This window comes from Thamnophis sirtalis, unplaced genomic scaffold, assembly GCF_051295495.1.
Source record: "Thamnophis sirtalis isolate CommonGarterSnake01/CBP01778 unplaced genomic scaffold, rThaSir2_p1.2 scaffold_5, whole genome shotgun sequence".
NCBI lineage: Eukaryota > Metazoa > Chordata > Lepidosauria > Squamata > Natricidae > Thamnophis > Thamnophis sirtalis.
In genome coordinates, this window is record NW_028261385.1 from 19581665 (window position 1) to 19596677 (window position 15013).

The 15013-nt window shown below is 36.6% G+C and overlaps 1 protein-coding gene across 3 annotated transcripts in view; it reads right to left on the bottom strand.

Moving 5' to 3' along the window:
* ZFR (zinc finger RNA binding protein) overlaps positions 1–15013 on the bottom strand; it is a 43355-nt gene that overhangs the window by 10610 nt on the left and 17732 nt on the right. For 2 of the 3 annotated variants that reach the window (XM_087715383.1, XM_087715385.1), the window contains exons 7-15: positions 14658–14849; positions 14216–14510; positions 12876–13069; positions 8981–9100; positions 7951–8096; positions 7593–7755; positions 6691–6896; positions 4936–5086; positions 1763–1904 (exon numbers count right to left, since the gene is read on the bottom strand). In XM_087715383.1, the coding sequence (XP_087571509.1) occupies positions 1763–1904; positions 4936–5086; positions 6691–6896; positions 7593–7755; positions 7951–8096; positions 8981–9100; positions 12876–13069; positions 14216–14510; positions 14658–14849 (1609 nt within the window). The remainder of the gene's footprint in view (positions 1–1762; positions 1905–4935; positions 5087–6690; positions 6897–7592; positions 7756–7950; positions 8097–8980; positions 9101–12875; positions 13070–14215; positions 14511–14657; positions 14850–15013) is intronic. The other variant, XM_087715384.1, reaches the window with a different exon arrangement.

Consider the following 15013-nt stretch of genomic DNA (forward strand, 5'->3'; position numbering starts at 1 on the left):
TTGAATGCACAAAACTGCAAAGCAAAATTCCTATATAATTAACAGTTTTGTGTTACCTTCTCCTTCTTTCATCTCCCTCTTCAGTTTGTAACTGAATAGGATCACACAGGATTAAAGATATCATTTATCAAACAAGAATACATTGAAGTAAATATTTGACTCTTCCAACAAAGCCTTCCTTGTCACCTGAATTCAACTCCCAAAGCCAGCTAAATTCCATCAACCTTTTTAAGACACCGAGCATTAGCTGGAGTAAAAAAAAATATTTTGCAACAAATAAGCAACAATCTTTACTGACTCTTGTTTATTGCAAATCTGCTTTTAAGTATCATCATTTAGACATTTCAAACTTTTTTGCATATTTGTTTAAAGCTGCTCAGTGTCTTGAGGAAATTATTCAAAATAAAAGCTTTGCTTTCTTCAAGGTAATATTTAGCAAGTGAATAAACTTAGAATAGCAACTGTAATTCAAATCTGGATCAGATAAAAATAGAGCTTTGTTTTCTTTTAAGACAGAGAGCAATGTGTGCAGAATTCAAATGCTCTAGTGAAAAAAAACTTTAAATGGTGTTATTTTCATAAATAATGTTGGATGGTAATCTTTATATGCCACATGTGATTATATTTGCATACAACTATGAAAAATTCAACCCATGGCAATTAGGCAAACTTTTTTCTCTTTACATGTAATGTTTCTATTGCATATAAAGCATTCAATTAAAATGTACACTAATGTTCAGCCATTTTTTTCAAAGAAGCTTTTGGATAAAGTTTTCTTAAATTATACTTTTAAAATGCATAATGTTATGAATTCATTCTATGGCTGCACATATGCAACTATCTCTGGCCTCTACCAAGAATATTAACCCAGTCAACAATGAAACTGTTTTTTTTAATGCTTATGGCTTTTTTTTACATTCCTAGACAATAATATAACTGTGAAAATGCTTAGTTTTCAGATGTAAGAAAAAGAAAATAAAGTTCACTTTATCTGATCCAATACAGAGCCAACACATTGCAGACATTAAATTATCATGCTTTGCTGGCTTTAAAATATCTGTAGCTTTCAAAGGATAACAGAAGTGACCCTAAAGCAACGCTGCTGGCACAGTATGACTGCAGAGATTATAAATCCATACTGCTTTTCAAAGCTCCAGTATCTACTTTTCTGATCTCAGCTACCTCTTCGTACTATAAACACACTGCATGTGTACCGTTCGGTTAAAACACTCTGATCAACACCAGGAGCTCCATAAATGACACTCTAGATAAAAAAATCAACCTCAAAAAACTGGAAAAAAATACATACCTTGCTCCAAGCAAAGTCATAAGTGTTTTTAAATTAAAAATAAATTATGCAATTAGACATTAAATACAGCAACCCATATATTAGATAACAAGACTCATCTAAAGTCAGAGACACAATATGATTTCTAATGCAATTTCTTTTTACAGAAGAACATTTCTTCGTGATGGGCTTATAATACTTGCAACAAAATGTTTATTTTCTGAATATTTTTCCAGTAGAATTAAAAAAATAAGTAAAATAAAAATAAATAACCTTTTCCAGAAATCTGAGGTTGTTAATTACAGTAAATAAAATAAGAATGAAGGTATTTTTAAAAATACACTCTTGCAAAAATTGCCCATAACTGAATTGAATGTGTATCACATGCCAGCATGTTGCCTTCCAGGACTTAATGCAATCTTAGAATAGCATTAATTAAAATTGAAAATAAAAATCTTTTAACAGATTTCGAACCTCCATCCCTCATGTTCTCTTCCCGAATCACTGGTGATGTCAAAGTTATCGTCACTTGCATTTTTGGTTCCACGCATGAATTCAAAATGATTGCTGCTTCTTGTACAGCACATTTTATTTCATATTTCTCAGGGCTGATTACCTAAAGGAAGGAAAAACATTAATACTTTTTCATAAATTAGAAAAGTACTGTTCCCCCCCCTTCTTTGATTTATTGCTTGATTTTATGTTGTATGCCGCTGAGAGTCACATCATTTGAATGGGATAGTCTTACAAATAACAATCTAACATAAAATAAACACAAACACAATGAACATCTGTAAAATTCAGTGCTTAGGGAAGTTAGTTTATCTTATAATATATTCTATATCACACACACACACACACAAAAGTGGGAAATGTTTGTTGGTTTTTGTACTGTTGATATAATAATTAGTAATTAATTTTGAAGCCACCCAGAGTTACCATGTATGAGTTGGGCAGCCATATAAATGTGTTTAGTAAATAATACACCCCTCTCCCCAAGACTGTTCTATGGTTTCCAGTGCACTAGAATTCAGTGACTTGAACCCTAAGTTCTGTATAGGATCCAAGTGCCTGTGATGTACAAAACGGTACCCCAACCTGGGGTCCTTCAGCTGATATATACGGGAGTTAAAATACTTGGAAAGCACCCAGCTGGAAGAGATAGTCTGTTGTATTTTATTGCTATGTTTCCTCTATTATCATCTATCTAAAACACACACACAAACAAACAAACAAACACACACACACACACACACACACACACACTTATTATATATAGTCAAGCCCATACAAGTGGGCAAGATCAAGGAAGCGAGAATTATATAGATTTCAGTAAGCTGCTGTATATTTTATCCTAGTCTGGGGAAAATATTAAATTTTGGAAACTCTTAACGAGTATTTCCAACTTTCATTTATAGTAAATTAAAGGAGAATTACTTTGAATGATTAAAATGTTTCTTCTCAGCTTTCTTTCCACCTTGGGCTAAACTGCTATTTATGACATAAGCTGTTAAATGTCTTGCCTGTTATTTCATGATTGTTTACAATGATTCTCTTCTCCATTCCTTTTCCAGGCCCCCAACAATCTCTCACATATTTAATTTATTTATTTGACTTATATAGCCACCCACTTCACATATGTGACTGGGCAGATAACAAAATAGATAAAAATGAACAGGATACATAATATAAAATAAAAACACAGGGCAGCAAAGCTTCATAAAATAACCAACAAGGAAGTCAAGAGACGGACTCCATCATGCTTCTGAGTATGGTTTCAGACCAGAGCACAAAACCAAATTTTGGGGGCTTTGCAAAAGACCAACTAATCTAATCTCACGCAGAATAATATTTCACAGGGTGGGCAGAAAAAGCCCTCATAGGTTCCACCAGCCAGCATTCCTTAGCTGACAGCAATTATGTGTCAGCTAATTATCTAGCCTACCTAGTGCACCTGAGTGTTATTGGCCTGAGGTGGCTGCTGTTGGGTAGGGGAGATTTGCCTGATCAACTTACAACCTTCTCTACTAGCTTCACTATTGATTTTCCTTGTGGAAAGCTGAAATGAAAATTGTGATGTCTCCTGTGGATGATGGCTCATTCACGTCTTCCTCAGAGGCCTTGGGGAAGAATGAGAGCATTCTTGGCACGTGTGGTATTGCTGACCCTGAGCTGTCGGCTGAATATGCCTCGGCTGGGGAAAACTTGTAGCCCAATGAGGAAGGGGGAGGGGAGCTGCCGGCCTTGGTAGTGACCTCAGTAGAGGCCCCTAACCTTGGAGGGGATTTTAAGCTGTTTGTTTTGGTAACCTATCCAGCCAAAACCTTTATTTTCAAGACTGTTTTGGTTTGGCCATTTGTTTCGCTTTTGGTTATCAATTTGGTCATGAGCCAATTACTGTGCTAGGTTTGCTGCTAGGGGTTAGCTGAAAACCTGAAATGGAACTGTTGAGGGAAAGGAATGAATAAAGCTCTCTACACCAACCCTGAAGTGTGGGTGAGTGAGGGCAGCACAGAAATCTGCAAATGGGGATAACATGACAAAGGGATCTTTGTAAATGCTGCTGGTTACCAAGCACACAAATTGTAATAGGAATAGCATACACACTTATACATTGCTTCAGTGTGCTTTACAGCCCTCTCTAAGTGGTTTAGAGTCAGCATAATGCCCCCAATAATCTGGGTCCGCATTTTACTGACTACAGAAGGATAGAAGACTGAGTCAACCTTGAGCCGGTGAGAATCAAACTGCTGGCAGAATTAGCTTGCAATATTGCATTCTAATCACTGCGCCACCACAGCAATCACATGGTCATAGGTATGGTGTGACAGCCAGAACTGAGGACCATTCATAAGTACTGTTTGTCAGCATCATCACATCCATGTTAAACACTCAGTTAACAAGGACTACCTCTAGCTTGACTAAAAATCCTGACACTGTAATACATTATGTTCAATTGTTAAAATTTCCTCTTTCTCATGTTTGTAAAGCAGTAATACAAACTTATATTTTAAACTTATTTAAAGGTTTATCATACATTTGCTTCAAATATATACACTGAAACATATTCACTATATTAAATATATAATTGTGAATAAAATATGGAGTAAACAATTCCCTTTAATTCTCAACATGGGTACTTATAATCTTCGAGCATATAGCATTACTTCAAAATAAGATACTTATGGATATTAAATTATAAATTACAAAAAAAAATCTTTTTCCACGACCTATGAAATGTTGAAGATAGGCTTCTCACTGGAGATGGAGGAAAAATTAGATATTAGGCAACGTGGCTATTGGTCTTAAGACCCTATATATTTATAGTATAATGGAAAGAAGATGGTCACTTCAAGGTTAAAAAACTCTCCCGAAGTATATGTCTTCTCATTCAAAAGCAGAGTGAAAGGAAATTGAAAAACACTTTCCAGTTGCCACTTTCTAGAACTTTGGATTATTCATAGCCCCCACTCCAACAAATACTACAGATCTCGCTGGACATAGCCTTTCTTCTGCTATAATAGCTTCTGTTTGAAAATTAGCTCATAATTAATTTACCTGCTTTAAAATAAATGAAAGGGATTTCATTTACTGTCACAACCTTCAATTTTTATAAAAGTGCAAACCAAAGTTAACACCATACATACGGCAAGTTGTTTCGGTAGACTTTCACCAATGCGACTCAATAAACTTTTAGTTGGTTTCTCAGCGCAGAGCAAGACAAGGTTGACATTTCGGTCCCCCCGAAGAAGCAAACCTTTAGCCAATACTCCTACTCGCAGGACCCCTTTCAAAGCTCTGTAAAAAAAATTAAATGTAAATCTATTGAGTTAATCCATCTTAAATTGCTATCATCCTAAATATTTAATGTTAATTATTTTTTGCTTTCAATTTGTTATTTCTTTCAATTCATGCTTAAAAATATTATACAATATTTTTGTTTCCAGTTGGCATGCTGATGAAATTTAGCCCTGTGAGAGCAACAACTCCCTTTTTAAATTATTCATATTTTTGGATGTTATTATATTGCATGGCAGTAAATGCCATAATTTAACTATATGCTATATGAAACAATCTTTATTTTTCTGATGCAAAAAGCTTAACTTTGGAACTAAGAGGAATCAATCAATAAAGAGATGAGTGACAAGGTAGGTATTTTTGGCATTGTTCTTCTACATTAGCCCGATGACAAAACATCGAACAAGGAAAAGTATGCCAAACTGTTTTTAAATTGCAAGTATCTACTGCACTGCTGGGATAACTTTTTATCTGATCAAGAAGAAAACCACAGATGAGGGGCAAGGAGGTCCTTCCTGGTGGTTTGTGCAAGAAAAAAACCTGTTCCATTAGCATTAGCCCTGGCGTTATCACAGCAACTAGAACAGGAATTTCTGTTGCTAAGTGATGAGGTTGTAAAGCATGTCACATGACCACATTGCTTAGCTTCAGCATGTCCTTGCAGCTGTTATTAACCCCTGGGACCCAGATGTAAGCATTTAGCATGTCAGCCCTCCCAGGTAAACCAGGCAGGAAACATGACTAGATGAGCTAATTCCACCATATTGTAGGGTTACATTAATAGAAAGTTGTAAGTCTGAAGGTAACACTTTCCCATCATCATTTTAAACTGCTTGGTCAATTAGGGCAGATGCTTCCTAAAAAATTTTGTCTGACCATTAAGCCAATGGCTCAATCCCATCTGATTATTTCGGAGGCAGCATCTATTCCCCTTGTCACCCAAGGTCATCCACACTTAGTCATTATACAGGAAGAAGTCCCAGACAAAAAGAGTGATAGGCAATTTGGTGCATGGGTGGGTGGAGTGCTGTGGACAGGAGATTGGTGTGTGTCTGTGTGTGTCTGTGTATGTGTGTACATCACAGGGTGATCAGGGGTACTACAAATAAGCACTATGGAAGATGGACAGGTGAAAAAACAGCAAGATAGGCTGCAATTTCCAACTTCCTCCTAACTTCCCCATTGACTTTGCTTGAGGAAAGCTGGCAGGGAACACTGGTTGTAGTTATAAGTCTGGCAATTTCTATCTGGATTGTGCTCATTTGAGTGTAGCTGATGCTGCAACAGCTGAAACTTCATAGTTCAGCCATAATTCCTCTTTAGTCAGTGCTGTCATACTTTTGAATTGTTGCTGAATAAAGAAGAACCCTAACCTACACTCTGACCACAGAAGCCAAGATGTTTAAGCATAGGCCTTGGAATTAATAGTAAATAAGAATCAGGACAATAACCTCAGAAGAAGAAGACAGGAATTCTGAACAATGTTGTGATCTCAAGTACAAATGTGGTTCTATTTTATATTATCTGCTATGCCTAACATGGCTGATAGTAGCTTTCAAAATAAAAGAAATGAGATATAACTGAATGATTAAGAAAAAACAGACCTGTCTTTATTGCCTTCTTTTTTATCATCTCCTTCCTTTGTCTTGTTTTTCTCAGTATCAGTCATGTTATCTGATACAAGTTTCAAAGCACGTTCAGTGATAGAAACTATCTTTTGGACTGCCTGGAGTTCCTCCTCAGTTGGATAGATAGCTGCATGTTTGGTCATCACGTAACGGTCATCAGAGGAGTCAGGTCGACGTAATGGCTACAAAGAGAAGTTAATTCTTAAGTTCAGTTAGTTTTCCAAATAGTTGTGCTACAAACCACATCACTGACATAAAAGATGAATTCAATGTTAGCCAAGCTGCAATGTGCATTCTGAATCTCCATCTCTTCAATGTTTGTGGTAGAATGAAGGAAACAGACAGAGTTTTGACTAATGAACCATTATAATCAAATTATCAAACTAGCAAATATGATGTCTGTTACAGATATTGTATAACCAATTACTCTGACCACAATGAGGCACATTATTGATTTCATTAGAAGTTCATAGAGAGAAGTTATTCTAAGGGATTAAAACTCTTTCAGCATTGAACTCCTGGATCTTTGCACCTAAATGCCTATTCAATGCATCAGCTAAATGAGCTATCCATATCCTGGAACTCAGCTGTGGAAAAATGTAACATCTGTCTCTTTGGACAGTCTGAGGAAAGGTAGATTGTATATAGCATTCTGATAGCTGCATATACAAGCAATTTAAATGGTTGCAGCAAGCTACGAAACTTCCTTGGTATGTTCTCGTGAGGCACTATTACATAACAATGCTTCTTTGCTAAAATAAGTCTTCATGTAACATTTGGTCAAAGATCTTCCAATAAGAAATCTTAAAACAAATGAAGGACAGTCATACAAAGAGTTAGTATCAAACATGTTAAGTTTTAAGTAAATAAACACTCACAGCTGGTCCCTGTGGCTGTGGTGGCATTCCTGGTCTAACACCAAGTAGTCCAAGAGGGCCTGGAGGACCATGAGGATATCCTCCATCAGGTATTCTACGACGATCGTCCCAGTGATGCTGCTCATCTTCCATCCTCCTCCAGTACATGTCTTCCTCATAGCGTCTGAAGGATACAAACCAAATAGTAATATATCAACTGTATATCAATGTGTGTGTACACACCTAACTATGAAGGATCCTTTCCGCTTGAAAAGAGATTCTTATCAGTTCAATATGGTCCATTAAGGACTACTTCACCCCGCCAAAAAAATATATGTTCAAATGAGTATAAATCATTATAATCTAGCTGGGAAATTACCTCATTTCCATTCGCCATCGTTCTTCTTCTTCACGCCTTCTCCAATATTCTTCTTTCTGCATTTGCTTTCTCATCTTTTCTTCTTGAATCTTTCTTGCCCGGATGCTAGGTTTCACTTCTACTTGTAAGTCTGGATTTACTTTTTTCTGTTTTAAATGTGAAGATTTTGAATACATTTACCCAAGACTATTTTGTTTTTGTGCATAGAGTGATAGATACAATTCAATATACGGTTCCAACAATTAATCAGTGAAACAACTTCCCTCCAGAAGTTATGAATGCCCCAACACTGGAAGTCTTTAAGAAGATGTTGGATAGCCATTTGTCTGAAACAGTAGGGAGTTTCCTGCCTAGGCAGGGTGTTGGACTAGAAGGTATCTTCCAACTCTGCTATTGTATTAATATGGTGTACCATCCTACCTACATTTGTGGCTTTAGAGTAAAAAGAAAAAAGCTTATTCTAAATCCTCTTTATTCTATATAGTGCAATATGCCATATTTTGAATGTATTTCATTAAAATAATCCCACTCAAAATGTTCTAATGGGGCTATTTTGTTTTAAGCTTATATGAAAAGTTTTATTGTTTTGTTCTGAGTATGCCCTAGAATGAAGGGTTTATATATTAGAAATAAAAATCTTTCTAAAAAAATAGCAATAAAGAATGTTTAGAATTATTTTTGAATGAATTACATTTCATGATTAAATAATTTTTTCTTAGATGCTGCCCACCCTCCTGTCTTTCAGAACTATTGGTATCTCACTATAATGATCTTTTGTTAAAAAGTAAACACTGAATATGCATCAGTTTGTAATGATAGCAAGTATTTGAAACAAAGGATGCTATTTCAAATAGCTGATTCTAAAGTCTATTAGTCTATTTGTATGAAGTCTTACAATACGCAGCAAAACATATTTTCAATAAACATGCATATGTTCTGAAAACATAATACAAATCATCTCTATTATTTAAGGCTTCTGCAATTCCTATATTTTTTATAATCTCCATAACAGACAAAAGTAGACTTTCACCTTATATTGTAACCGATGACGCCTTCCTTTTAAATGCATCTCTTTAGCATTAGGATCATTAAAGCTACATTCACAAAGCTTGCAGTGGAAACGAATCACTTTTCCCTCATCATTCCGAACCTTTGCAAGAAAGAAAATGTAGTTATCAGCTACAGCTACTTCTTATCATGTGGTAACAACCCTGAATAAAACATTTTCAAGGTAACAACTGAGTTCAAGGCCCCCTACTAGCCCAGAAGGGAGAAATCTATCAACACAAAACTGTCTTCCTGTGCAAAATATAATCAGTCTGTTTAATAATATACATCAATCTTCAGTCAGCTGGATGATATAGGCCCGTGATGGCGAACCTATGTCATGCGTGCCACAGGTGTCAGGGCACGCAAGGGTTGTCAGGGCACCCGAGGGTTGTCCTGTCAGTTGGCCAACGCGCATGCACGTGCTAGCCAGCTGACTTGGGCCTTCTTTTGAGGCCATTTTTCTCCCTCCGTAGGCTTCCCTGAAGCCTCTGGAGTGCGAAAAATTGGCCCTATGGCCAAACTGGAAGTTCAGGAACATACTTCCAGTTTGCTCGTAGGGTCGGTTTTAGCCATCCGGAGCCTTCAGAGAAGCCTCCTGAAGGCAAAAAACGACCCTACGAGCAAACCAGGTGACTTCCGGTTTGCTCGTAGAGCCGGTTTTAGCCCTTCAGAGCGTTCAAGAGCCTTTAGGAGGCTTCCCTGAAGGCTCCAGAGGACGAGAAACGGCCCTATGGACAAACCAGAAGTCACTTCCAGTTTGCTCATAGGGTCATTTTTGCCCTCCGGAGCCTTCAGGGAAGCTCCTGAAGACCCCAGAGGACAAAAAAGGCTCTATAGATAAACCGGAAGTCACTTCCAGTTTGCTTGTAGGGCTGTTTTTTTCGTGCTCCGGAGGCTTCAGCTCCTGAAGGCCTCCGGGGGTGGGGTGGGGAGAGGCTGTTTGCACCCTCCCTTGGCTCCTATAAAGCCTCTGGAGCCTGGGAGGGCGAAAAAAGCATGCCCATAACTTGGGGGAGCGCTGGTTTGCACGCATACACGCTGGGGTTGTGCACATAGCATTATGGGTGTGGCACACCTCCCCACGACCCCCCCTGTGCTCCCTCCGCTTTTGGCATGCGAGCCAAAAAAAGGTTCACCATCATTGATATAGGCCCAGTAGCACTTTCCAGGTAAGGCTCTTCTAAGATGTTATAGATTTTGTTGCTTTTAAAGGCAGAATTCAATGTAAATTATCCAGAGTCATATTTTCAAAAAATATAGAAATAACATGAAGGAGGAGCCAATGTCACAACGAGATGGTTGTGTGGTCTCAATGCTCTGAGACCACAGCCAACACTTTTGCCACTCAAAAAACCAAAGTGGAAAATGAATATAAAAAGACTAAACCTGCTGATATCTATGGTAATTGGTTTGTTCCTGAAAATGGAAAGAATGGAATACAGAAAGAGGAATTAAATGGAGAGGAAATTTATTTCAAAGGTCCAGATATATAAGAAGATAAAATTAAAGAACCTATGGACTTAAAGAAAGAAATTCCATTAGCAAAAGTATTAATAACTGCTGACAATCAAAGACAAACTGAATAAGGAAACAGAAAGAGGGCATCAAGATTATATGAGAGATCTTAGTTGCTAAGGAGTTGCTAAGAGAAGTCCATACAAAGCTGATCAAGAAGATGATTAGAGGATTGATACTACAAATGGCAGAAGATATGAGATTGTTTTGTTATTGGAAAGATACAGGTTGATAGATGGAAGAATATAACTTAAAACTAGTTAAACTTAGTGAAAATCTAGTGATAATATAGTTAAATAAATAATTGATAATAATGTATACAATGTGTAGTGTTATGATAAGTAATAATTGGATATGAATATTGAATGGTACCCATGAAAGGAAGATTAGAAATCCTTTTGGATTATATACGAAGGTTAATAAAAAAAGAACTAAGATAGATACAGTTAAGTTTTGATTATTAGGGGGAAAATGTTATGATACAGGATATAGTCAAATAAAGGTGGGATAATGATGACAACCTATATATATGTATGGGTACAATATAAGGAAACTGGATGAAAATTGCAAACAGTGATTTGGAAAGGATTATTAGAAAAGTTTGTTATTAAATATTATGAATGTTTGGCTAGAATAGGACATAAGGATTCAGTGTTATTGGAGGATTTTAGAAATAGTAAATGAAATGCCAGTATATGGTTATGTATTAAATCTTGGTATATTTTATGATGAAGGACGTTGAAATAATTATAGTCCAATAAAAATGGAGGTATAAGGGTAACATGTATAAATATCTGAGTTAAAATAGTTGAGTTAATATGAATTATGCTTGATGACTGTGGAAGAGATGCACGAAAGCCTTTTGTAACCAACTGATACACTTTCTACAGTATGTAAAGGAAGATTTTATGTGTTGTTTGTTTTGGAAAAAAATATATTAAAAAAATATTTTTTTTACTTAAAAAATATATAGAAATAACACAATTCAGTTGGATTTTTTTTGTTCCTAACAACAGAGGCACAATAATTCATGTTAACCCATTTCTGCCAATACAACTTTGAAATGAGGGCAGAGTTATTTAGAAAACCTAAATGGCAAACTAGTTTCTTTCTCCTCTCTTAATGTTACTATTCAATTACAGTAAGATACAAATCCAGCACAGGACTATTTCTCACACATTAATGTAAAATGCAACTATTACCACAAATGTAAACGATATGAAAACATTACTGTATCTACACGGTACAATTTAAGAACAAGTATTTATTACTAGACTATCTAACATTGCACCATTTTTCAATTTCAAAAGTTAAACTCTACATTTCAGTATATACAGACCTCGCCTTATTTTCTTCCCCCCCCCCCAAAGAAAACGAATAGGGCTTCTTTTCAGGGGTGGTGGTGGTGTCTATTACTGACTTACCTTGTGGCAGTGGCAGCAACAGCCTCACCCAGGAACCCACTGCCGGCCCACTTCTTTTGCGGTTGCTTGCTGCCACTTGCACGCATTGCCCACGGCCTCCATTGCGCTATCGGAGCCTTCAGAAAGCTCTCTGCAGCTGAGAAACAGGCTCCAGATTGACACGTCCGGTACCCACTGGATTCCATTTTGCTTTCAGAGGCTTTCCGGAAGGCATCTGTAGTCAATAAAAGAGCTCTGGATTGAACCAGAGCTCTGTTATCAGCTGCAAAGGGCTTTCTGGAAGCCTTTGACAGCAAAACGGAGTCCGGGGGTGACACGAGTGTCAATTCAGATCTCGTTTCTTGGTTTCATAGGGCTTTTCGGAAGCCCAGCAGCAAAACGGAGGGTGGGGGCAACACATGCAAGCAACGGCAAGTGGCTGTAGAAGTGGGCCTGCAAGGCGAGGCAAGAGTCGCAGTGTGCGAGGCCTGGTAAATAGGGCAGCTCCACCTGTGTGCCTCACCCCACCCTGCACCCTGGGATCTCAATTAAAGCTATTTTGGGGATAGGGCTTAATTTTAGCACATGTGTTTAAAAACATGATAGGGCTTCTTTTTGGGGTGGGTCATATTTTGGGGGAAACACAGTATACCAATATATGTTGCCTTGCATATGAATTCTGATTATTCAATTTTGAAGAATGCTCCATATCTTAAACAATCTTTAATTGCTAAGATAAGAATTCTTTTCTCAAATGCCAAACAGCATTGCAACTAATTTTTATGAAACTAGATTCAAATAAGGTGAAATTTAAGTAACCATCAATAATAGCTCAGCTTTAAATACTATGATTCTGTAATTTCAATTCTGCAAATTTTAACACATTTATGCTAGCTAATGTGCCTTTATTTAGCTTACGCTATGTGATATATCTGGATTTAGTTTTCACAATATTACCTCTTCTACATAGTCATGACCAACAGGTTGGACCTCGCTTTGCAAAGCAGCAAGAGCTGTAGAAGTTACAGGTTCAGCAGAGGGATCTGGTTTAGTTTCCTGCATTTGTACTGTGGCAATAGGGGTAGTCTTGATATTTTCTACAGCTTTCATTTCATCCGCTTTGCTTCCTGTTGTCTGTAATTTATTGCCACCTAATAATAAAATAGTATAAAAGGAAAATGACCATTGCCTACAATAATCCTTCCCATAGTGCTTCTTTGTTTGAGTTGCCCTGCAACATAGAAACTTACATTCTGATTATTCATTCTTAACTAGTTTTGTGTTTTTATATATTTATTGCAAATTATTTGGAGATTATTAATCCAGATATTAAAAAAAACACAATAATCAAATAAAAGAGTTGTCCAAACATCATTTATATCTATGTCAACTGCTGAAAATCTGCTGCCCAAATGACACACATGGAAAGCTATTACTCTGGAATCTCTTTTCCTGGCTGAGGATTACAACACAATTCTCATCAGTTTCTATAGATTGAACAGCCTTCTGGAACTTGGTGCCCTCCAAATGTATAACTTTATAAAATTCTCAGCAATAGCCATATTGGCTGTGAAATTTTGGGGAAATCTACAAATAAGAGATGTAGATGAATAATTAAACTCCAAACAGTTCTACAAAGTTGTATCAGGACCCTGGAGAGCTCACTGCAGAGATGTAAAGGCTGGGTCAAGCCTCAGAGAGAGCAGTTATAGAGAGGACCAAGTGATTTTTAATTCCATTGCTAATTACAAATTCTAAAGACTGTAGAATTTAAAAAGTAAATTTAAAGCTGAGACTCCTACATAGCCAAGACATTTTAAGAAGCCTTAGAAAGGTCAACTTCTAAGGCTATTACATCTGGCATGTAATTAACATTTCAACACTTAATTAGCAATTTTGAAAATTATCAAGATTTCTGGAAAAGGTATGAATGGAAAATATCTGTCCAATTAAAGAACCTTATTCAAAAATCCAATCACCATCAGTTAAAAAAATAAATGATCTGACTGCCTATTCAATCATGTCCAATTCTCAAAGACTGCCCGGATAAGTCCCTTCATGATTTTTCACAAGTGGTTTATCATCATCTCCTTCCTAAGACTGAGAGAAAGTCAGGTCACCCAGATGGTTTATGCTCAAGGCGGGACTAGAACTCATGATCTCCCAGTTTCTAGCCTGCTACCTTAACTCCCCCTAATACCAAATTGGCTCTCATATAAAATGTACTGCAATTTTTATAGTTACATATAAATGAATATATAGTGTTAATATTTTTTTATAAATTTAACAATAAAGACCTCTATACTTGCCAACAAAGTTAATTTTGGGTGTAGATATCTTTTTTACAGCAATGTTAGTTGGAACAATTGTAGATTTGCTGTTTGATGTTGTACTAAGTAGTACATTGGCAGAAGGAGTAAGAATTTTCACTGCCAAAGATGTTACAGAAGAATTCACAGTGTTGCTGCTAGTTGCGATATTTGAAGATACAGCTGCTGGCTTAGAAGACGATGTTGCTGATGTAGCCTGGGTGACAACATTTGGTTCAGTTGAAGGAATGGGTTTGCCAAGTTTAGTATGCAGCTTAACCACCTAGAACCATTAATAAAAATAGTTAATATAACAAAATATAACAAAATTGATAAAACATGCATTGCTTATAGAATAGACTTATATTGCTAAATGTGTATAAAGTTGACTTTAAAGTCTATAAAAAAATTAAGAAGGGGAAAGGCCTACTTTTTGGTGTTTAGCTCCACGAATATGAGCAGCATAAGCATCAGCTCCTGTGCAGGACACATCACAGAGCTCACAACGCAACTGGTTCTGAGTCCCACGGGAAGAAGCACTGTTACTGGTGGTGTTCTGCGATACTTTCAATGCTGCTTCCTTCTTTTTATGCTTCTGACCCTCCAAATGTTCTTTATAAGTCTAAAATATAAAACAAAAGAGATTAGTTCATTTGTTATATTATTTCAAGTTTTATGTAAACAAAATAAGGTAATTCTTAAGTTTGAAAGGGTACAGAATTTGTATTATTATGTTGAGACTTTTAATGTCCAAACTTGCTGAAATGTTCTAAAAAGAATTGTTAT